Source organism: Eptesicus fuscus, chromosome 17 (genome assembly GCF_027574615.1).
Source record: "Eptesicus fuscus isolate TK198812 chromosome 17, DD_ASM_mEF_20220401, whole genome shotgun sequence".
NCBI lineage: Eukaryota > Metazoa > Chordata > Mammalia > Chiroptera > Vespertilionidae > Eptesicus > Eptesicus fuscus.
Window position 1 is genome coordinate 24375700 of NC_072489.1, and position 25267 is coordinate 24400966.

General features: G+C 41.0%; 1 protein-coding gene across 2 annotated transcripts; it reads right to left on the minus strand.

Annotated features, from left to right (window-relative positions):
- Positions 1–219: 219 nt before the first annotated feature.
- Positions 220–24720, minus strand: NRBF2 (nuclear receptor binding factor 2). 2 transcript variants are annotated; one of them, XM_054729261.1, is made up of 4 exons: positions 24469–24720; positions 11987–12071; positions 3732–3772; positions 220–1722 (listed from the first exon to the last, which is right to left on the minus strand). In XM_054729261.1, exons 1-4 carry the CDS (start codon positions 24496–24498, stop codon positions 1012–1014), a joined length of 867 nt encoding a protein of 288 aa, XP_054585236.1. In that variant the 5' UTR covers positions 24499–24720; the 3' UTR covers positions 220–1011. The 2 variants fall into 2 exon arrangements, with proteins under 2 accessions (XP_054585236.1, XP_054585237.1); XM_054729262.1 differs by lacking the exon at positions 11987–12071 and having other exon boundaries at positions 24469–24709.
- Positions 24721–25267: the final 547 nt, after the last annotated feature.

Consider the following 25267-nt stretch of genomic DNA (forward strand, 5'->3'; position numbering starts at 1 on the left):
TTTTCCTGTGTGCTAGGACAAGAAAAGGTTGGCAACACATTTAGAACTCAGGAACTTCCTTGTTCTTTCTCCCTAGAGAGGAACTGCACTACAAAACACTGAAGGAAATCTATAACATACCAAAGTAATCCTTTGACAGAATCTCTTCAAATTCATATTCAAAATTTACAACATAGAAACCATATAAAACTCGCTTTTCAAGTACCAACCACATTCACCAAAGGTATAAAACACAATTACTTTATTGATTTCTTACAATCAAATACTGCCAACTAGCATTACTTTCACTCATGCATCATTAAAAACAAAAGGATTATTTCCTTGGTATTTTCAAATGATGCATTATACAATAAACAAAAAAAGTTAGAACTTAAAATGCACCCTGATTAATTATGTAAACTGGTAATTTTTTTTAAAAAAAGCATAACTAATAATTTGGTTCTTCATAAAATGGAAATTTAAATATTTCTCCTGATAGTCTTGAGGTTATCATTATGTTATGAGTAGTGCAAAGTGTGGCACACGAGTTTCATCTAGAAAGGTGTCTGACACACCTTATTGAACAAATGAAATGTGCATAACAAAATGCATACAGTCAATGCATGATAGAAAGCATGTTTCAAATACAAGGCAGCCTCCCAGGCCACCATATTATTTGTTTTGCATTATCATTTATGGCATTACAGATTAATTACACATAACATACTTTTATACATTTTAACCCTGAAGATAAGAAAAACAATTGTTGCTTGAAAAAATTATTCCAGGTAGCCATTTGGTTTGTGTTAGGAGAAAGCGAACCTCCGAGAGTTTAGTGTCTGCCAAGTCCGGAGTCATCAGCTTGAGTCAGTAAGTCAGACACACGGCATATTTCACAGTGACCGCCTCCCGAGTCCGCACTGCCTCCTCTCCGCGGGTGCCAGGTAATGAAGCATTTCCAGGATTACCCCTGTATGTGCTTTTCCCTTTTTTGTTTCTTCTGGATTCTCACCTCTCCTATGGCCTTCCATTTTAATTATTCATAAGTCCTTTCAGAATATCCTCAGAGAGTTCCATAAGGGGTAGTTCTGGAGATGGAAAATCCAAGGGAGGAAGATTGGGTATTGGAATATCCTTGGCTTTCCCAGTACTTGCTGCAAATTTCTGCCAGGTTGAAGAGGCTGTAGCAGTTTCTGACTGTGGCGGCAAGCTCCATAACTCTGACTTTTCTACAAAATCAGCATCTACATCCAGCTCCTTTTCTACTGGGCCTTTTAGAAGTCTGACCTTTTCAGCCTTGAGTTGTTTATTTTCTTTCCTTAATTTTTCATTCTCAGCCATAAGGAATTCCACATGCCTCTTCAAATCTGCAATTTTGGTTGCCTGCTCTTCTATAATGGTTTTATCATCTTTGGGAGCTTTGCTTCCAATGCATGGTTCTGTTGGCTCACTCTTTTGCTGAAGTAAGAACAGCAGTGTGTCTGGATCCCTGTCAAAGACCCTCTGAATCTCAGGCAGGTGTTTCTCCGTGGAAGGGCTGTAGTTCTGAGAGAGAAGGAGACTGTGGCCTTCTGCCTCCTCGGCAGAGGGCTTGTGAGATGCCTGAAGCTGGGCAGCGGCATCCTTGTCTGTGCTCTGCTGGGCTTTCAACCTTTCCTCCCGCTTCGCCCTCTTCCACCTCTCCTGAATGAGGAGGAGCTGTTTCATGTGGCTATCCCTTTGCAGTTCCAGTGATAAATGAGCCTGTTACACAGAAAGAAAGGTACAATTTAACATTTTGAGTCTCTTTAGTAACGTCCAGCAAATACTATTCCTAGACCCTCCTTTCTGAATAGCCTGGTAACACTTAAAATCTATATACTACGTTTGCGATTCAATTAAACCTCCCAAGTTTTTCAAAATAACTAGTTCTTTCTAGGTAAGTTAACACTTATGTTAGCTTATGAATATAAGCAGAACACCATTCACTCAGCAAGTCAGAAGTACTATTCCAAATCAACATACTGAATCAGACCTTTTTTAATTGTGCCTTAACTCTCTGCAATGCCATTGATACTCAGCTTAAAAACAGAAAACTTTCCTCTTTAGACATCAATTCTATAATTAGCTAAAAAGTCTTTTCACTGACAGGGTGTTCAGAAGGTTCAGTGCACATCTATATTACATGGCTAACATGAGCAGTTCTAGAATCAAAGGGAAGTGCGTGTGACAGAACACAACTTCTCAGTTCTCTTGGTTCAGTTTGAGGAACTCTGTTTTTTCTTTGCCACTGATATCTCCTCACAGAAAGGATCTCCTTAATTCAATTAAACAAACATTTACCAAACACCTTCTATGTACCTACCACTTATATAATCAGGAAATCATCTTTGGATAAAGGTAACGGTAATTTAAAAACCTAGGGAAGCCCTCCCCAAACACAGAAAACAATTTAAAGCCATTGGTGAAACAAAGTTAAAAAGTACCAGAACCAGTCCAAGCCGGTGTGGCTCCATGGATAGAGCATCGTCCTGGGGACCAAAGGGTCCCTGGTTCGATTCCGGTCAAGGGCACATACCTTGGTTTCAGGATCCTCCCCAGCACGGGCCCTCATTGGGGCTCATGCAGGAGGCAATCCATCAATGTGCTTCTCTCACATTGATGTTTCTGTCTTTCCCTCCCTTTTCCACTCTCCCTAAAAATCAATGGGAAAATATCCTCTGGTGAGAATTAACCAAAAAAACCACACAAACAAACAAAAAACTACAATGAGATACCACCTCACACCTGTAACAAGTGTTGGAGAGGTTGTGGAGAAAAAGAAACTCTCTCTCACTGCTGGTGGGAATGTAAACTGGTACAACCACTATGGAAAACTGTATGTTGGGTCCCCAAAATATTAAGAATAGAGTTACCATATGACCCAGCAATCCCTCTTCTAGGTTTCTACCTGAAAAACTAAAAAAAAAAAAAAAACCTGGCCGGTTCCTCAGTGGTTAGACTTTAGAGCATCACTCTGCAGACCAAAGGGTCATGGGTTTGATTGCAGGTCTGATCCCTTGCCCCATTCGAGATGCAAGCAGGAGGCAACCAATCTATGTATCTCTCTCAATTCAATGTTTCTCTCTCTCCTTGTCTCCTCCCTCCCTTTCACTCTCTCTAAAAAACTCAATGGGAAAAATATCCTTGAATAAGGATAAAAAACAAAACAAAAAAAGAACAGAATTGCTTAGGAACTCAGGAAAAGATAAGTTCAGATTTAAATTATCTTTGAGAAGCAAAGGGAAGGCCAACTGGTCCCCTTGCCCAGGCCAGCTTACTGTGAGCTCCTGGTCAAATGAGCTAATGATTAGGAAGCTCCTGGTCAAATGAGCTAATGATCAGGAAAGGCCCTAAGAGGCGTCTCTAGGGCACATGTGGCAATCTGAGATCTGTAAGTAACCACAAAAAGGATAGAAGTTTCTGAATACCATGTCTGGTATGCCTGGTACATCAACAGCAGTTCATTTAGTTTTAATTTCCTTTCTAAAATACTTTTCTTTTGCCCGTTTTATATACAGGGTGGGGCAAAAGTAGGTTTACAGTTGAGAGTACACGAATTTATTCTTGCATTTTTATTAATTAATTATTATTTTTCAAACCCACTTTTGCCCCACAATGTATTTTGACTATAGTGTTTTGAGAGGGGCCCAATGCTTGGTTTTATATACAAGTCAACTCTTCACAAGAATATCCTTCTAACCCTTGTTGTAAATATTAAGAAAATGTCTCACCTGTTCAGATTGTGTTAGCTTCATGGCTTCAGAAAGATATGCTGGTTTAAAAAAAAGAGGCACATTAATTTGAGTGTTGTCATTTTGTAATTAACAGGGCAAAGGAAGAGTTTTAATACTCATGTGACAAAGAGAAATGATCTTAGAAGCAACTCTGCTATTATATAGTTATACTGTTCCTGAAAAGAAACAAGATGAGGATTTAAAAAGATGTCAGTGGTAATCAAATGTAGCTATTCCCTACCCCATCTTGAAGGAGTTTGTTCTTTTTTAAATTGATTTGAGAGAGAGAGAGAAGGAGAGAGAGAGAAAGGAACACCGATGTGAGAGAGAAACATCAATTGGTTGCCTCCCATATGTGCCCAAGTGGGATCAAACTCACAACCTGGATATATGCCCTGACTGGGAATCAAACCTGCGACCCTTCATTGCACAGGACAACGTTCTAACCAACTGAGCCACACCAGCCAGGATTGAAGAGTTCGTTGTTTAAAACCCCCGTAGATTTCACAATTAAGGAAATCGTAGATGGCCCAATCAGAAAATAGAATTGAGAAGGAAAATTTAACAAGAACCAGTCAAAACCCTATTACTCATGCTCACAAAAATATAGAGATGATTATCAATGACTTTTTTACTGACATGAACACCTGGACTATCATCATTTGGGTCTCCTAAAGAACTTTTATTGACTTGTTTCTGAGCTATGCCAACTGACTGCTAGGAATTAGGGAGTTAAAAGCCCTTGTTGACATTTATTGTAAGCAAGTTGTCAAACAGTATATAGTGTCATTGACAAAGACTAAAAATGGGCAATAACTTAATAAACTTCTCTTTAATCTTAAAATAGTCACTGTAAAAATCCACAATTTTCCTCTTTGACCTGACTGCTAGCAATTTTAAAGCCAAGTCCTATCAAACATGCAAGAACCCACGGTGCATTTTTTTTTTGTAATCCTCACCTGAGGATATATTTTCCATTGATTTTTAGAGTAGAAGAGAGGAAGGATTTCTCGCCTACTTATGTTTAATTACATTTTATATTTTGGTATAAGGCCTTCTATGTCCTGTCTGGACCAAGATGAAGTATCCTATATAATAAAAGGGTAATATGCAAATAGACCGCACAGCAGAACAATCGAACAACCAATCAAAGCGTAACATGCTAATGATATGCTAAGGCTGTTCAACCTCTCACTATGACGTGCACTGACCACCAGGGGGCAGACAGTCGACTGGTAGGTTAGCTTGCTGCTGGTGTCCTGTCGCTCTCAGGACTGAGTGAGATGGGCCGGACATGCCCTGAAGCCCTTCCACGGTCCCTCTCCGACCCGATCGTGCACCGGTGGGGTCCCTCAGCCTGGCCTGCGCCCTCTCGAAATCCGGGACCCCTCAGGGGATGTCGGAGAGCCGGTTTCAGCCTGATTCCACAGGCCACTCCCCTTGGGAGGGCCCCAGACTCTCCAGATAGGGACTGATTGGGTGCGAGCCTGCAGCAGACACACTGGGGCCAGGATGAGTGGGAGTGGCAGGTAGGAGCTGCAGGCGGTGTGGACTGTGGGTTTTGGCCTGATCCCTGCAGGCCACGGAGAGGGACCCCACCCGTGCATGAATTATAACAACAGATCAGCTCTAGCTGGTTTGGCTCAGTGGATAGAGCATTGGCCTATGGACTGAAGGGTTCCGGGTTCAATTCAGGTAAAGGGCACATGCCTGGGTTGCAGGCTTGATCCCCAGTAGGGGGCATGCAGGAGGCAGCTGATCAATGATTCTCTCTCATTGATGTTTCTCTCTCTCCCTCCCTCTCTGAAATCAATAATATATTTTTAAAAAATAATAGATCATACTCAATCTCCATTTTTTATTTATTGCTTACTATAAACTTTTCACCATCTCTCATCTCTATATTAAGTTTCTCTTTTGCCTTTTTGCAGATATTACTGTGGTAGGCAGTCAGACAAACATGAGCAGAGCAAGGACAATGGGCCAGTTACAGATCACCAGGACAGAACTGCTAGACACCGAGCAATGGGATAAAACTGGTAGAGCAGATAGTGGAGGTAAGTAATGTTAATCAAGACCTCGCCCCTAAGACACCCTACACCCTAGAAAGCCTCCGATCATGCAGGTCAGATTCTCCTGACCTTTTCTTCCCTGTCATGTGGTAGACCCCCACCCTTAGCGGAGAACCAGGGGGCTGGAGGAAAGCCCCATCTAACTTCCATACAAGGACAGAAGATGGCAGGACAGACCCCATAGATTAGCTTGAATATGAAAGCAGTTAACCCCCTCCGAGGAGTTAAAAGGAGCCCTAGCCCACACCAATTGGAAATTTATTTTCCGAGTTTCCTTTCTCTTTGCTTGCCTAATAAATCTTCTCCAACGAGTCTGAGTCTTGGCTCTGAATTCTTTTCCTAGCCAGAACTCAAGTACCAAGGTTGATGAACCCAGGTACAGTCTAACCCCACCAGTCAGACACCTGGTGCCATTCCCACCATCTACAACACTACAAGGCCTGCTTTCTGGCTGGTGTTAATCCAAGTATGTTAATGATTGTCAGAGTCCATGACTTAGAACTGCTGTCTGCCAGGCTCTGCCACAGTATTTAAGACACATTTTAACTGGATTCGTGTTATTCCCACACCAACAGAAAGTGTACCAGTGAAATGAAGAGACCTCGGTTCTTGACTTCTTGAAGTAAGAAGCCAGGAAAATTCCAGGACAAGCGGAATAGGGAAACTAAGTCAAAGAGTTGAACAGTAGTTTGCAGCCACCTAGTGAATCCTATCATCCCTAAACAAAAAATACAGAAGAGTAATGGCTGGCACTTTAAAGGTAAATAGCTTAAATCACCCTACTCAGGGAGACAGATAACAGAAATCCAATTAGTGTCATTTGCCAACCACACCCAAGGACAGACAAATTAAGAGAATAAATCTCATTTGAGTATATCATCATAAAGCTGATGAATATTCTATTGATCCTCTCCTAAGACCTCCTCTAAATCCCCAGCTTTAAAAACCCTGAGAATGAAGGTGCCCATCACTTTCTCTCCAGGGAGAATGCCCATGCCATTATTTCCTTCCCTCTCTCCTTCCCCCACAGGCATCTCTAAGGGACCCCCACAAGACTTGCAACCAGGGGAGAAACGGGGCAGTGGCAGCTTGTCCCAGGCTAACCCCCTGAATTTGTCTCCAAGGTCCCCTTTTCTCTGACTTCCCAGTGAGCCAAAACAGCCCAGCCTAGGCTCTCCTCCCGCTTCTCCTCTGCCCTTCCTTGTTTCACTGCCCTAAGTGTGTTTTTGCTATGGCCAATAAATTCTTGCTTGCTTTCGCTTTTCTATACTATCTCTCAACTGAAATCTTTCCTTTGAGAAGACAAGATCCAAAGCTTCGTGATCTTGCTGGTAACAAAAGCACAGAACTGGTTATACAGTTTTTGCTCCAGCCATACTTACCTTTTTCCTCTTTTTTTTTCTTTTATTCCTATATTAAATGTGTATGGGTGCACACAGACTATTTTTTTCCTTCTGTTCATGTTTAGCTCAGTTGAGACATTCTATCTATTGCTCTGATGGTGTGGATGAATTTTCTGAGACATCCCTCCCATTATGTCTGCATATATTTGTCTCCTGGTCTGAACTAGTTTGCTTTAAATCTACTTTCTTAACAAATGGAACAATTTGGCAAAACCAAACTTAACAACTGGAATGCCTCCCTTTGTAGAACATTAAAACTGTAACACGAGAGAAAAGGATACCCAAGGACACTGAGCTGTCAAAGCACAAAGAATTCAACAGCAGTCACACTGTCATCTAAAGCAGTGGTCGCCAATGGGTGGTCGGTGAGGTCCGAAAGGTTGGCGACTGCTGATTTAAAGTATTTCCCAGATTTTAAACCTGGGCCTTTAAAAAAGTTATTTTAGCACTAGCTGGTGTGGCTCAGTGGGTAGAATGTCAGCCTGTGGACTGAAGAGTCCTAGGTTCAATTCCAGTCAAGGGCACATGCCCGGGTTTTGAGCCTGATCCCCAGTAGGGGATGTGTAGGAGGCAGCTGATCAATGATTCTCTCATCACTGATGTTTCTAACTTTCTCTCCCTTCCTCTCAGAAATCAATTAAAACATATTTTATTTTTAAAAGTTATTTTAAAAGGAAAACATTTTAATCTGATTGCATGGTCATGGATTTACTCCAGAGTCACAAAAGGAACAAATGCTCCGGCTCCACCAAGGCAGAAATTTAAGAAACATTTATCTTACAAAAACCTAACAAATCTGGTTAAAATGCTTCCTTCAATTATAACACTAGGCTAATATTTAAAGTAAATATTAAATAAATGATGGGGGAAAGGAACTAAGAAAATCTGAAGAATATATTACTTCTTAAAATAACATCTTTTACTATTCTATCATGAATTCGGTACCAAAGTACAAATTGTACAACTTATCTGGGACACACAGAGCAAAATATTGCCTCTTAATGACAAAGACTAATCTACTCTGAGTCACCACAGTCTAATGGGAAGGTAGATCAAGACTTGTTTTCCGGCAAAAGTCAACCCCTTCCTTTAAATTAGCCAATCTCGAAAGACTGAGCATAAGCTCCAATCAAGAGTAAGGGACAGGTCAGCTGCATCAGGAATAAAAAGCGGAGTGGACTGCCTGCTCAGTGTGCCTGTGCTCCCAGACCATGTGTGTGCGCACCCTCCTGCAGGAGTAAAGCTATGTACCTTGCCAAAAGAAGACTTGTTTTCAACCAAATACACAGAAATACTGCACTCTGAGGTCTGCTCATCTCAAATGTTCATTTTGAGTTCTAAGCATTGTCAATGGATATCATCAACTTCCCATTTAAGCTTTTGCTCTTTTTGCTGTCTGTGAAAGAAATGAAATTCACTTATGGAATTGGACTGCCGAAAGCTAATAAAGAAGAATTACACCAATCCAGTTACAGCTGTTAAGGGTTTAAAGCAACAGATTTTTCTAACAAGACCAAATCCTTGGGAGTTTGTAGCCTCTTAACCTTTCCTTTTTTTCATATTACATGGTAAAACGTGAACAACTTCTCTCCACCTCCTGCCACATTTAGACAGCTTTTTTTCTTCCTGAAATTTGGTATCTCAGTTTATCTGTCCAATGAATGCTCATATGCTCATTTCATCTAATTTAGTTACTGTCCACCTCAAGAGTAGATCCTACCTTTTCCAAAAAGGAGAAATCAAGTTACCGCTTTATTTCAACACATTTACAAAACAAACACTATCAAAACTCTACATGATAGTATACAGGCTCCGAGTCCATAGCTATGCAATCTCAAGGTAAATTTTTAGTCTCAGAGTCCCCTTCTTTTGCCCTAAGTTCTCTCAGTTCCAGCTTCCCTTTCCCTGAGTCTTTCTCAGATGAACCTTTCCCTGTCATATCTTTAAAATGATTTCCAAATATTAAATTCCCTCCTCTCAAAATACATCTACACCCACCTCCCAAAACACTGCTGTTACAAGCCCTAGATGTCAATTTACAAAATATTGAGCTCATTCCAACCATGTCAGTTTTAAACTAGTATTACTAGTACATTGACAACTCCACTCAGAAATGCAACACAAGGCTATTTTTTAATATATATTTTTATTGTTGATATTACAGATGTCTCCTGTTTACCCTCCTTGACCTCCCTCCTCCCAGCCCCTACCAACCCCCCTTGCCCCAGGTCTTCACCATCCTGTGCCTGTGTCCATGGGCTATGCATATAAGTATGTAAGTTACAAGGCTATTTTAATCAAGCTTAAACTCCCAATCAAATTGGCTCATAATTTCTATCACCATAATTAAAGATAATGGGATCCAACAGGCTGCCTTTATCTTTCTACTCCTGAGAATGTCACAGAATTTAGATACAAAGTGGGAAGAGGTGTTTAAAGCCCAACATTAGTTTTAAGTCTTCTAATAAAGACATGGATATAGGTTAGGAATAAAAAATACTTTTCTCCTTTTTATATATTCAGAATGTCCTACTGTTCAACACCTACCATATACTAGTCACTCCATCTTAATATGTTACAGATGTGTAACCATGACCACCCTGGGTTATTTTACTAAAATTGTCATTTCACTGTGGCATTCATCTACAACATGGTTTTCTTAAATCCTATATAATAAAGATGTAATATGCAAATGGTCATTATGCCATGAAGCGTATGACGACCACATAACGACGGGATCACAGATCAGCAGGAGGGTGGGGCAGCGAGCTACAAGCAGGTGGCAGAGAGCTATAGGAGGGGGCAGGGCAGCAAGCTATGAGGGGGAGGGAGGCAGAGGGAGCTACAGGAGGGCGGGACAGCAGGCGGAGAGCTACCAGAGGGTGGCAGCGAGCTACCGGTGCACGGATTTGTGTGCAGGGCTACTAGTAGTATATAATACATTATCTTTTCTTTTCTTTTCATTATCTTTTCTTTATAGTGACTACAAATTTAACAATCTGATTCATAACAAAATCCTATATTATAAAAGCCTAATATGCAAATTGTCCCCTTGACCGGGAGTTTGAGCAGGGGGTAGGGCCAGCTGGCCAACCGTGCGTGGGGAGGCCCCGATCAGCAGCAGGCAGCTGCCAGGGACTCTACCTGTGCATGAATTTCATGCACTGGACCTCTAGTAGGGTTTATGAAAGACTTAAAGAGAACTAGCTACCAAGTTTAATGTTGTATAAAGCCCCCATAAAACTCACCATAAAAATTCACAAAGATTTATGGGGTACATACTATGTGCTTAGCTATATAGCTGAAGTGGTACACTTTAGTAGCAAAACTAATTCTTTTAAAATAATGACTTGAAATTTTCTCTGAAAATCACTGATTTATAGGCAAAAATCACTGACATAAGAGGACTTATCCAAACCAGTGTCCACGATGTGGTCTTTTTTTCAGCAGTAAGGTAATACAGGAGAGGCAGACTCTACCAGGAAAGAACATGGCTCTGATTATCATGCTGGCCTAAAGGAAAAGGAGAGTAACTTCCTCTAGCAGACAGGTGACAAGGTCTGCTCTAAGAAAGGTAGCTATACTATTTTGGATGAAGCATGAATAAAACAGCCCTTTCCCCAAAGCTTTTATGTATGCTATTCATCCAACAAAAACCTGTACAAAACACACCCCAAAGATCTATTTCTGAGTTCAACATATGCTAGGTTGTATGCCTGACTGGGATAAAATTAAGTGTTTGATAAGAAGCCAGTTATTCTATAAATTTTATACCTAAAAGAAATCACCAGCACAATGTTACAAGCATGAATATAGATGAATATATAGATGAAATATTCAGAAGAGAAGCTAAAGAAAAACCACAGGAAAGAGTTTGATGCATCTTGCATTATCAAGATCTTAGAAAACAGAAACTCAGTGCAAATAAATTGTTTTATGTCAAACTAATTATTACTTTCAGAACCCAAAATGGCTAACTTTAAAATCCAGATTCCTTTTCTATAATATAACCAAGACATACTGGCAGACATCTGGCAATCACTTCTGTCTTTAGGGATCTTTGGGCTCAGAAAGCCATGTCCAAGAATCATTTACCAATATGGAACGTATAATTTTCATGGTTTAGAAAGAAGTCTGGCCCGACTGGCATGGCTCAGTGGTTGAGCGTCAACCTATGAACCAGGAGGTCACGGTTTGATTCCCAATCAGGGCACATGCCTGGGTTGCGGACTTGATCCCCAGTAGGGGGTGTGCAGGAGGCAGCCGATCAGTGATTCCCTCTCATCATTGATGTTTCTCTCTCTCTTCTCTCTTTCTCTCTGAAATCAATAAAGATATATTTTTAAAAAAAGAAAGAAAGAAAGAAGTCTGGGTTGGAAGAAGCTTGGAAATCCAACACACTCAAAAATAATGCAAGCTGCCCTAGCTGGTTTGGCTCAATGGATAGAGCATCGGCCTGTGGACCAAAAGGTCCCAGGTTCAATTCCGGTCAAGGGCACATACCTGTGTTGCGGGCTTGATCCCCTGTAGTGGGCATGCAGGAGGCAGCCGATCAATGATTCTCTCACATCACTGATGTTTCAATCTCTCTCTCCCTATCCCTTCCTCTCTGAAATAATAAAAATATATTTTTAAAAAATGCAAGCTGTTCAGGGGGTTTATGGGGTCACAGCACATCATTACTATTACTTTCATTCCAAATAAAGTGTTGAGAAATACTGGAGGAAAGAACTGCCCTACAGTTTTAGACTCAGTACTTCTTAAAGAGAATACTCACCTGTAGCCTTTTTGTGACAAGAAATAGCCTCCTCGTATTTCCCCGCAGCTAATAAACGATCTGCTCGTCTGCTCTGTTGATGAGCCTAGAAGACAAACATTTCTAATTGCTTCTCTTCTATAACTCATTTTTCCCTTTCAACCTTAAAGTTACTATTTATGTTTTTAAAATATAAAATGTGTACATCGTACAGTTGAGTAATTACAATACCTATATTTAATATTATGGTGGAGATTTTTCTAGGTACAACTCACCAAAGCAACAAAGACAAACGCAACAGTTCTGAAAGCAAGTGACTAAAGTGCCCCCAAATGTAAAGGTAAATGCATTAAATGAGTAGTCACTGGGCTCTTTACCTCTCTGTTACATTTCAAAATTTACCACAACTTCGTAAATGTGTTTCCTTCTCTTTAAGAGGTCCAACAGATCCAGATGGGTTATATCTCACATAAAGTTAAACGGTTAGAAGGCAAAGAGAAAGACAAATAATCAACAAGTCTTACAGCTATGTAATGTTTTCCTCACTAAAAAACTCACAGATGACTTAGCAAAACTTATTTTAAAAAAGTGAAAAGCACTGTACTACCATGTTCATAGCAGCATTGTTCACAATAGTCAAAAGGTGGAAGTGACCCAAATGTCCATCAATAGATGAATAAACCGTGGTATATACATATAATGGAATATTATTCAGCTTTAAAAGGGAAAGAAATTGCCTGGCCAGTGTTACTTAGTGTTTGAGAGTTGACCTATGAACCAAGAGGTCATGATTCAATTCCTGGTCAGGATACATGCCCGGGTTGCAGGCTCGATCCCCGTTGTGGGGCGTGCAGGAGGCAGCCAATCAATGATTCTCTCTTATCATTGATGTTTCTCTCTCCATCTTCCTTCCTCTCTGAAATCAATAAAAATCTATAATAATCTATAATAATAAAAGCATAATATGCAAATCGACCAAACGTGCCATCTGGGTGACCTTCCGGACAAAGCCAGGCTGCAAAGGCAGCTGAGATAGCCGGGGCTGCAAAGGCCTACTCTTGCACGAATTTCATGCATCGGGCCCTCTCATATATATATATATTTTTATATTATATATTATATTTTTTTTTTTTTTTTAAGGAAATTGACACATGCTACAGCATGAATAAGCTCTGAAGATATTAAGTTAATGAAATATAAAATAAACAAGTTACAAAAAGAAAAAACTGTATGATCCCACTTATATGAAATATCTAAAGCATTCAAACTCATAGAAATAGAAAGTAGAATGGTGGCTGCCAAGGGCTGAGAGAGGAAAGTGAGGAGTTGCTGTTTAATAAGATTAGTTCCAACTTTGCAAGATGAAAAAGTTCTGGCCGAAACCGGTTTGGCTCAATGGATAGAGCGTCGGCCTGCGGACTCAAGGGTCCCAGGTTTGATTCTGGTCAAGGACATGTACCTTGGTTGCGGGCACATCCCCAGTAGGGGGTGTGCAAGAGGCAGCTGATCGATGTTTCTCTCTCATCGATGTTTCTAACTCTCTCTTTCTCTCTGTAAAAATCAATAAAATAAAAAAAATAAAAAAGATGAAAAAGTTCTGAAGATGTTGCACAACAATTTAAATATACTTAATGCTACTAGACTGGATACTTAATAAAGATGGTAAATTTTATGTTATGGGAACTTTACCTCAATTTACTTAAAAAAAAAAAAAATACGAGGAGGCTACTTCTTGTCACAAAATCTGGCCTGACTGGCATGGCTCGGTGGTTGAGCATCGACCTATGAACCAGGAGGTCACAGTTCGATTCCAGGTCAGGGCACATGTCCAAGTTGTGGGCTTGATCCCCTGTGTGGGGCGTGCAGGAGGCAGCCAATGATTCTCTCTCATCATTGATGTTTCTCTCCCTCCCTCTCCCTTCCTCTCTGAAATCAATAAAAAATATATATTTATTTTTTAAAAAAAGCAAAATGTTTTGTCAGGTGTAAAGTGAATAATCTAGCATGCTTTTAAAAAAAATTTGTAACTAATGCATCATTAAAAAATACTTCAGACAATCACTTTTGCAACTGAGACTAAAATCTTGTTCTCTAAGTCTCAATTTACTCCTGAAAAAAATAATGGATAACAATAAATGACTGAGCGCTTAAAATAAATTTAACCCTGGAGTCTTAGACTGAGCAAAAAATATGTTCTGAACATAGCAATATATTTTATAATGCCCAGAAATTATACACATCTTTCAGGAAGACAATGTACATGATGAAGAAAGCTAAGTTATGATCAATATGATTTTTCTAAGGAATGTTCTTGGATAGTATAGTTAAAACAAGTGGCACTCAATCAAAAAGGTTCTAGGTAAAGGGGGAAAAAAGAACTAAAAGGGGTAAAACTGCAGGTACCTTTACCTTCCTGAGCTTTGAAAGATGCCCTATATAAGAAACAAACCTTATTTGAAATCTCAGAGTACCTCCTATGGATGACACAGTGCAGAACCAGCCCTACAAAGAATCCAGAGCTCTGGGCTAAAGTCCTGGCTTACCTACTAAACCACTTAAGTTCATTAAACCACCTAAGTTTTTTCATCCTTCAGGGCCTGTTTTCTCACCTGTAAAATGACAGAATTGGACCAGATCTGTGCTTTTCAGTTTGTTGCTGTTGTTGTTAATACTCACCCAAGGGTATTTTTTCCATTGAATTTCAGAGGCAGAAATAGTAAAGTGATAGAGACACATCAATTGGTTGCCTCCCTTATACTCCCCAATTAAACTTCAAGCTCCACAATAACAGAATAAATTGTTTCACTAAAGAATCAAAGAGTTCTCAAGTGGTAAGAACAGGACCTCCTGGCTTTCCCCATGCCCTTAAATTTCCCCATGTAATGTCCAATATCTGATCACTCGGCCAACTTAGGAACTGCATACTGTCAAAAATACAAGAAATAAGTGCCGGTGAGGATGTGGAGGAGAGGGAACCCTTGTGCACTACAGGAATGTCAATTAGTGCAGCCACTATGAAAAACAATATGGAGGTGCCTCAAAAAATTAAAAATAGAACTACCATAGGATCCAGCAATACCACCTCAGGTTATTTGTCTGAATAAAGTAAAAACATTCATTCCAAAAGATACGCCCAACTCCTTCCCTGCCACATTCATTGCAGCATAGCATACAAATAACCAAGATATGAAAACCTAAATATCCATTTACAGATGAATGGATAAAGAACTAGAAATTTGTACATTTTGAATGCCCTTAATCCATTTTGCCCACCTCACAAAGCCACACCTCTGCCAATTTACCAATCCATTTATTGTATCCATGAGTTTAGGGGTTTTTCTTTTTCTTTTTTTCTTTTATATTCCACATAGAAGTGATCACGTCATTTGTCATTCTCTGTCTGACTGATTTTACCCAGAATAATGCCCTCGTGTTGCAAATGGCAAGATTTTTCTTTTATGGCTACCCATTTTTTTCTTTAGATTGTTTGGTGTGTGTGTGTGTTTTTGCTATTGAGTTGTATGAGTATTTTGGATATTAACCCTTTATCAGATACATGATTTGCAAATATTTTCTCCCAATTCGGTAGGTTTCCTTTTCATTTGTTGATAATTTCTTTTGCTGTGCAAAAGCTTTTTAGTTTGATGCAATCCCACAGAATATTTTCTTGATATCTTTGTGAGGGTTTTTTTGTACTTTCTTTCTTTTTTTTTCTTTGTTTGTTTGTTGTTGTTTTTTTTGTTAATCCTCATCTGAGGATATTTTTCTCCATTGATTTTTTAAAAATATATATTTTTATTGATTTCAGAGATAAATAGAGACAACAATGATGAGAGAATCATTGATCGGATGGCTCCTGCACACCCCACCCTGGGGATCGAGGCCACAACCCAGGCATGTGCCCTGACTGGGAATCGAACCCATGACTGCCTGGCTCAGAGGCCGACACTCAACCACTGAGCCACACTGGCAAGACTCCACTGATTTTTAGAGAGAGTGGGAGAGGGATAGGGAGAGGGAGAGGGAGAGGGAGAGGGAGAGGGAGGGAGAGAGGGAAAGAGAGGGAGAGAGGGAGAGAGGGAGAGAGGGGGAGGGAGAGAGAGATAGAGAGACATCGATGTGAGAGAGACACATTGATTGGTTGCCTCCCCACACCCGGTAACCAGGGCCTGCAACCAAGGTATGTGCCCTTGACTGGAAATGAACCTGAGATCCTTCAGTCCTCAGGTCAACCAACTGAACCAAACCAGCTAGGGCATGTACTTATTTTCTTTGCTTCTCTATCAACAATTGTGATAAACAGCTTCTGATATGGCTCCCAAAGCCCCTGCCTCCTGGTATTCACACCCTTTGTCATCACCCTTCCTCAAATGTGGGCTAGACCTAGTGAACTGCATCTAAAAAAACAAAATATAGCAAAGGAAACAGGATGTCCCTTCCGTGATCAGTTACAGAAGATTGTCACTTTCATCTTGGTAGTACTCTCTTCTTCCTTGCTCACTTTAATGGACCCAAACAGTCATGTAGTGAGCTGCCCCATAGAAAGGCTGACATCGAAGAAAAGGAGTAGCCTGCCAACAGCCAGCAAGAACTGAAATCCTGTCCACAAGCGCTCAAGGAACTGAACCTTGCTATCAAACCTGAGTGAGAGCAGCTCCCGCCTCAGAGAAGCCTTCAAGTGGCACTACAGCCCCAGCTGACACCTTGATTGCAGCCCTGTGCAAGACCCTGAAGGAAAGAACCCAGCTCAGCCATGCCCTTATTCCTCACACACACAAACAATGAGATAACAAATGTGTGTTGTTTTAAGCTGCTAAACTTGGGGATAATTTGCTATATAGCAATAGATAATATAACACAGACAGTCCTCGGGTTACATCAGACTCGACATACTTCATTTTGTGGTTATGTCACCATCTCCCATTTATTTATAAAAAAAAAAGTTCCGTCATTTCGACGTATGTACATGTGCTTTATGATTTTTATTATTTATTTACCACAAGTAAAGACCTCAGGAATTGTTACCTTCCTTTTAATTTTTTTTTTTACTTTTTCACTTATTACTGTTGCGTATGTGCTCCATGTGAGTGACGTAGGTGCTTATGTAGGTGGGTTCCGACTTACTGCGAAAATCGCATTAAATCGAGTTACGTCGAGTCGATCTCTGACGTAACCCAAGGACCTACCTAGTAGCATCTCTTTTATTTTCAGCTGCCTCGAATTCTATTGGGAAATAGATTTTGTTTACACAGGGAAAGCAGTGATTGACCAATCCTCATGGAACTGTAACACCCTATCACTTGAATAATGAATATTAGATTCCGTGACACCACAATCTCATATTTAAGTACTTTCTGACACTTAGGGTCTACCCTTCAGCTGTAAATATAAAAACAGGAGTTAACAGACACTGAACATAAAAATAACATTACATTTTCAAGAAAAGGGAAACGCACAAGTTATGAGACCTACATTTATCCTAGCTTTCCTTCTGAGGGCATTTTCCAAAATAGAGTGCAGGAAAATAAAACCCAAGCAGTATCTCACTGGGGAGAAGAGATGAAGACTCGACCCTGCTAGCGGTTCTCAACCTGTGGATCGCCTAAGACCATCGGAAAACACAGATATTTACATTACGATTCATTAACAGTAGCAAAATTACAGTTATGAAGTAGCAATGAAAATAACTTTATGGTTGGGGGTCACCACAACATGAGGAACTGTATTAAAGGGTCGCGGCATTAGAAAGGTCGAGAAGCACTGCAATAGATGAAAAGAAAACTAAAGTCATGGGGTGAAAGTTCTGTAAGAATAGGAACTTGGTCCTATTCATTGTTGAATCCTTGAAGTCTAGAACAGTACCTGATAATATAGTAATTACACATAATATTTGTTGGTTAATTAGATGGGAAATGGGAGAAGTTGTGTTGAGGGTTGGTAACAAAATCAAAGATTGGTAAATGCCAAGAGAACTTTACTGTATTTCAGAAAAAAAGTGAGACTAAAACTCTGCATCAAAATCTAAAATAAATAACTATATATACACAAACATATATACACACACAGACACTCACAGAGGGAGGGAAGGGAAGAGAGAGGAAGGGAGAGGGGGAAAGAGACTCAATCATTAGTGTACTTAACTTCATTTACTATTTAATCCATCCAATCTCCATGACATTTTAACCAGAATTTTCCTACTCCCTCGAGTAAAAGTGAAGGCACAATACTACAAAATGTTCTAAAACTTTTATAAAAAGTAAAACAGCTTCAGATTTAGTAATGTCTTAGTCAGATTTAGTAATGTCTTAGTCTGTGTACCCTGTACAAATTTCTCCCTTGGTGAGACCACTTCAAAAACAACCAGTACACTCCTCTCTGTGAACTGCTCTTCTTCAAAGATAATAGATTAACATTCCTGTGGGAGTTGCCAAATTCTTATATTACCTTGTCCTATGAACACCTAAAGATTCTGTTCCATCAGATTCAAATTTAGGACTGGAGAGTATGTCACGAAAGTTTTAAGTGGTTTTAACTAATATAACATTCAGGAGTTAGCCAGGTAGAAAATGTTGATCTGCAAAGAGGAAGAATCTGATTATCTTTGAGTCCCAGGTCCCATATGTTCTTAGACCCACCTACACTGTAGCCCTACTTTCCTGCACCTTTCTTTTGATTCCAATAAATTATCCCAAATTAATTTAAGCAAATGTGAAGTGGGTTGCTATCACCTGCAACTGACAAAAATCCTAACTACAACTAAGTGACAGCCCTCACCAAAAAGTACATTCTACTTCTATATGCTACCTGCTTTAAAAATACAGGTTCTATATTGTCTTCTTTCCCAAAGGAAACAGTATTTACCTTATTTTATTTTTCATATATTTCTGTGTCCCTAGGGCTGTGGTCGGCAAACTGCGGCTCGCGAGCCACATGTGGCTCTTTGGCCCCCTGAGTGTGGCTCTTTCACAAAATACCACGGCCTGGGCGAGTCTATTTTGAAGAAGTGGCGTTAGAAGAAGTTTAAGTTTAAAAAATTTGGCTCTCAAAAGAAATTTCAATCGTTGTACTGTTGATATTTGGCTCTGTTGACTAATGAGTTTGCCGACCACTGCCCTAGGGGAAAGCTGTATGTAAAATTGAAAAGAAAAAGAACACCAAAAAAGGTGGTAGAGGAAAATCTAATGTACTCCTGAACCTTGTGGTAGGTAGGGTCTTCAGAGAAGGAGAAATCTCATTTACCCCCCCTTTCTCAACCAATTCACTGAGTCTCCTACTGGCAAGCAGTAGCTCCTAAAAGTTAAGTGTTGAATTGGATGCCTAAGTAAAGTAATACAATTATACTTAAGATAACTGCTCAAGTGTTAGAAAAGTCCAGGAACACCTGTTTTTGATTTTAAGTCTAAGGATCAATTTCTCCCAAACACAGCTCTGCTGCATCTTTTTTTCTTAAGTTTCCAGTTTAGCTTGCTTTTTTTCATAACCATCACCATCTGCTGTGAAGACAAATTACAGGATACAGCCCGCTAGTGAGTTGTGAAATCAATTTAGTGGGTCACAACAGCATTTTCTTAACTCTAATAGTAAATATTAGAGTATATCAAATATAGCACCATGCACACACGTGTATGTGTATATGCACACATATGGCATCATATAGTTTCAATTTTTTTGTTATGTTTTAGGTGACATTTATGAGGATCTCTGCGTTTTACACAATTCCAGGAGATACATTCATAAGGTAGCAACTCTGCAGTAATATGCACATGTGTGTACTAGTAATTATGAAAATTTTCTTTCTGTGAATCACAGTCAAAACAAATGGGCAAACACTGATCTAAGAGAAAGATCAGTATTGTACTTAGAAACTTGCTTTCAAATCCCACTGTTATCCCTTACTCTGCACTTATTTTTAAACAGTAGTGTGGGTTGGGGGTGGGCTAGAAAGGGTCAATGAGGGGGAAAAAGAGGAGATATGTAACACTTTCAAGAATCAAGATTTAATTAAAAATAAACAGCAGTGTGTATCTTAAGACTAAAAAGTTTTTAATTTGATTTATTTTTTAGAGGAGGAGAGAGGGAGAGAGGAAGTTAGGGAGGGAGAAGGGAGGGAGAAACAGAGAGAAACATCAATTTGTTCTATTTATGCATTCATCAGCTGATTTTTTAAAAATATATTTTATTGATTTTTTACAGAGAGGAAGAGAGAGGGATAGAGTTAGAAACATCAATGAGAGAGAAACATCAATCAGCTGCCTCTTGCACACCCCGTACTGGGGATGTGCCCGCAACCAAGGTACATGCCCTTGACCGGAATCGAACCTGGGACCCTCTATCCACTGAGCCAAACAGGTTTCGGCTGGTTTTTTTAAATATATGTTTTTATTGATTTCAGAGAGGAAGGGATAGGAAGAGAGAGAAACAACGAGAGAGAATCATTGATTGGCTGCCTCTTACACACCCCACACTGGGGATCAAGCCTGCAACTGGGCATGTGCAATGTCTGGGAATCGAACCATGACCTCCTGGTTCATAGGTCAACGTTCAACCACTGAGCCATGCAGGCTGGGCTGATTTTTTTTTTATTGGTTGTTTCTTGTATGTGCCCTGACTGGGAATTGAACCCAAAACTTTTTGATGTATTAACAATGCTTAACCAACTGAACTACTGGGCCAGGGCCCTTACTCCGCATTTCAATGTCTTCATCCATACTAGTAAAATGGGGAATATCTCACATAGTACTAAAAAACAAAATAAATGATATAAAGTGTCTGATACCAACCCTAGCCCTTAGTAACTGTAGGGCAAGTCCTAGTTCTCCATCCCCTTTCCCCAGAGTGCTTCCATTAGCCCAATCTAGCTTGCAACACAGGATGAATTTTCCTTGAAATTTCCAGGGCAGCAAGGAAAACTTTTTACTGCTGCCCTCACCAGTGTTGCTCAATGGTTGGAGCGTTGGCCCTCGCACCTAAGGGTTGATTCCTGGTCAAGGGCAGGTACATGGGTTGCATGTTCAATCCCCAGCCCCGGAAGAAGCAACGGATTGATGTGTCTCTCTCACATCAATGTTTCCTTCCCTCTCTCACTCTCTCCCTGCCAAGTCTCCCTTCCTCCCAAGCTCTCTCTAAAAAAAAAAAAAAAAAATAGGGGGGGGGGGGGGGAGGGAGAGAGAGAGAGGTGAGGATTAACAACAACAAAAAACTTATTGCCAATATAATTAACATGGAATAATTACAAAGATTCTAGGTATGTACAAGGCCATTCTTTGGACCTTATCTGATTCCTTTTCTTAGATGAGAAAAACTGACCACTCTAGAGGGAAGCTAAGTTACTCAACATTCTCAGCACTCTTAAGGGTGAAGGCAGAATACAATTGTGTCCTTTGAGTGTGCAGAGTAGGTAAGCAAAGCATGAGCAACAGTCATGTATAAATTAAGGAAGGTCTGACATCACTTCCTACATAGGCAGCAAACAAACCAAAGAACTACAAACGACCTCACAAGTTCTGACATTTGCTACCAGCTCTCACAATGCCAAAATTAAATGTATCAAAGGAAATGCCTAATTATACAAATTTTTGTTATAATTTTTTCCATATTAAAAACTGACAGAAAAAAAACGGTAAAACAAAACTTATTTAGAGTGCAAGGACTACCTATTTTTCCCCCTCGATGGAAATACGATTTATCTTATTTTTCTCCTGACTAATATAAAAAACCAGAGGAGAACACAATATCTGTACTACACATTAAATTTACTATTTCAGCCCTGGTCCAGTAGCTCAGTTGGTTAAAGCACCAACCTGATATACCAAGGTTGTGGGTTTGATCTTTAGTCAGGGCACATACAAGAATCAACCAATGAATGCATAAATAAGTTGAATAACAAATTGATGTCTCTCTCTCTCTCCCCTCCTCCCTTATCCTTTCTAAAAATCAATTAAAATTTTAAAATATTATATAACATGACTATTTCAAACTGGTCTCTTCCATATCCTAAAAACTCACTGTGATAAAATAAGCCTACTGGCCCTTATTGCAAACCTAACAAAAGAATCAATACTAGAGGCAGAGGCACTAAATAAATGTTGACTGAATATACAGTTCAATACAAATAAGGGCCATAGTGAAATGAAAATGATGAGTACATTAATGTGATTATCAAAAAAAATTATGATCTATAATGTATTTGCGTCACTGGTCTACGTAATTACTTAACTTCTCCCAGCCTAGGCTTATTTATCTGTAAAACGGGGAAGCAGTTCTTCCTAAATTCCAAGGATGCTCTGAGGACACATGATTATAAATCTATGTACTGTAATAGTCTTTATACAGTGAATTTGGACTAAACTATATCATTAGAAAAAGCTTGTATATACTACTGAAATTTTCAAAGGCACTCATTAATCAAAGCATTGAGAACTATTTCTCATGTTGAGTCAACTGAATACAAAGTTGGATATCTACTCTCATAAAAGAATGTGATAGTCTTCAAAAAAAAAACACAAAAAAACCCAGGCATGTAAAACTGAGTAACAACAAATTCAGAGACCTGTCATTGATATTAACAGCACAGTTTAAACGATTCAAGTAAATGTTAATCTCTTTTCCCTTGTTATCTTCTGATACACAAGCTAAACTAGAACCCAGATCTTTCATCTCTCAAATGGTTTAAGAATTCAAGATGCCAAATTTCTAATACTTGACTACAAAGTTGCCGAATTGTGCTAGCCTGCTTAACAAGACTGGATTCAAAAGTTCTCTATAAAAAGATAGTACTATTAGCACCACTGAACTAAATTTTCCTAAACTGGTGATTCTCCTGCTCCATCTACAACTCTCACCCAACTCCAGTCTTCTGGTAAAGCTACCACAGACTAGTGGGAGTTTGGCAGGGGTTATGCTGGCAGCCTGCAGCCAAATAAAGTAAAGCTAACTGGAACTGAACCAATGGTCATTTTGCAAGGACACGAACTTTGGAGCACTTTGTAAACTGCTGGTTATTTCTAACAATATTCCTGTTAAGTTTAAATATTGAACCATCCATTATATTTCACGGCAAACTATATGTCACCTTAAAAACAAGAAAAGGGCAAGACATTTTCCTGTTGTGTTTGTTAAAAAACTCACAAATCTAGTCACATTGTTTTTATGTGTAAACAACTCTTACCACTGGGGGAAGGGATGGACTTCATAAAACTGGGAGGTGCTTCTCAGAGGAGCGAACCTGGCACCAGTTTGGGAACCACCGCTTTAGCTCCAGCCCTAGAATTTGAAAACTTTTCCAAGCTCAACAAGCCCAAATCTTTATTTTACGAGGGAGATTTAAATTACGGGTTTATGTTCCGGTTAACTATAAATTGCTAACTCTTACACTGTTCTATGTACCACATACTGTTCTAAGCCCTTTCCGCCTCGTTACTTTAACCCTCAGTGAGGTCAACTTAATCCGCCCTTTGAAGTGCCAATGCCAGAATCCAAATTCAAGCAGCCTAGCCCCAGAACACGTCCTCTCAAGCCACCAGGTTCTGCCGCTTCTCGAGGGAGTGGCTTAAATCCAGCCCAGGGCTCTCCCAGGACTCCAGGGTGCAGAGTCCCAACGAGAGAGATGAACTCTCCCTAGGTCCACCACCGCAACCGCATTTCCAACTTGTGACTCCTCCAAGTTCCTTCCGTCTCTCTACAACCTCAAGTGTCCAAACTCATAGGCAACGCTCTCTGGGACACCAGAGGATGCAGTGGCCAGTCAGAAAAGAACAGGTTTCTCGTTGTTGCTTCAACCTCAACACCTGAGAAGCCTACAAACAGTTAAGTACTTTTTCGGAGAAAGGCAAACACGTACCGTCTTTTCACGATGCCTCAAGTGATGAACCTGAGCTAACAAGGACGACCCTGTGTGTGTGTGTGTGTTTTTTCCCCCTCCAGCTGTCTCCAACTTACTCGAGAAGGGAGACTTTCCGGTTATGCATCTGAATACAGATGAGAAATGGAATAAGGCGGGGGGGGAGAGGGGGGTGAGGGGTAGGAAGAGGTATTAGTATTACTCCATCTCTCCGACGTGGAGAGGCCCCGACCTCGGACCCCGTGTACTGGGAGTTAGACCGGTCTCACACACACCGCTGCCCCGGCCGGTTCCGGGGCCCCTCCAGGCTGCAGGGAGGTGTTTACGTGGCGCTCGGAGGCATTTCCTCAGGCCTCGAGAAGTGGCAGCCCCGGCGGGCGGGCGGGAGCCCCCCGCCCAGGCCCTGCGGCAGGGGGCGCACGGCGGCGGCGGCGGCGGGAAATGGGCTCGGGAGTTTGCCGGGGATCCCCGAGGGGGTCAACGTCTGGGACGGCTCGCCCGGAGCCGCGGTGGGCCACGCCGGCTGGCGCCCCCCAGCCTCGAGTACCACCCCCGCCAGACCCGCGCGCCCCAGGCACTGAGAGTCGGCGGCACCCCGTGGACCAGACCGGACTCCGGAGGCAAAGGAGCCGAGGGCGGACGCGACCCTCGGTGAGCCACTCACCAGGTTGAGGGGTCCTTCCATTACTTCCATAGACCCCGGCGGAAGAGGCGGCCTGAGGGAGGGGAGCGGCGACGCCGAAGCACATGGAGGAGCACAGCCGAGGAGCGGGAGGCAGCGACAGGGACCGCGGCTCCTCTCCGCGCCCCGGGAGCCAGCCGAGGGAGCAGAGGGAGCAACCACCGCGCCACTTCCTCCTCCGGCGCCGCGGGCCCGCCCCCTGCGCCGGGGCCACGCACGCGTCGTGACATCACATGCGGTGGTTCAAGGTGGGAGTGAGGACGGGTTGTGGGCGGGGTTCAGGGAAGGCGGGTCACGGGCTGACGTGCACTTTCTCGCGGTCTATCTTTCCTCTCGCGAGATGCTTATCTTCAGCTTTGGCTGTCTCTTCTGCCGTCACGTGGGGTTGTTGGGAGTTGAGTGGCTGTTGGCTTCTCCCAGTTTCCTTCCAGCCTGACTTTTCCCAAGTTCACTCTCATTGGACTTATTTTTACTTTTTGTTTGTTATTTTTATTTTTTCTATCTTGCTTGGGCTTATTTTTAAATCAGATTTGAGCAATACTAAACCATGTGCTGGACTAGATCACCCCCTTTTCCAGAGACAATGAATCAGTGCTCTGCCCTCAAGTTGCTGACAAACTAATAAAAGAAAATAATATGGGTCACAAATAGCCAAATATAATACTTGACTCTTAACAATTATGTGCCAAACCACTGTGCTGGGTTCTTTCTGTCAAGGAATTCACTGACAATCCTATATAATAAAAGCCTAATATGCTAAGTGCCCAGTCATCCGTTCAAC

Excerpts from the sequence above, each read along its gene's own strand:
- NRBF2 (XM_054729261.1), bottom strand. The coding sequence starts at position 24,498 with ATGGAAGTAATGGAAGGACCCCTCAACCTG. Across the intron at positions 3,773-11,986 it reads TTGTCACAAAAAGGCTACAG|CATATCTTTCTGAAGCCATG; the intron begins GTGAGTATTCTC and ends TTTTTAAACCAG. Across the intron at positions 1,723-3,731 it reads AGCTAACACAATCTGAACAG|GCTCATTTATCACTGGAACT; the intron begins GTGAGACATTTT and ends TCTGTGTAACAG.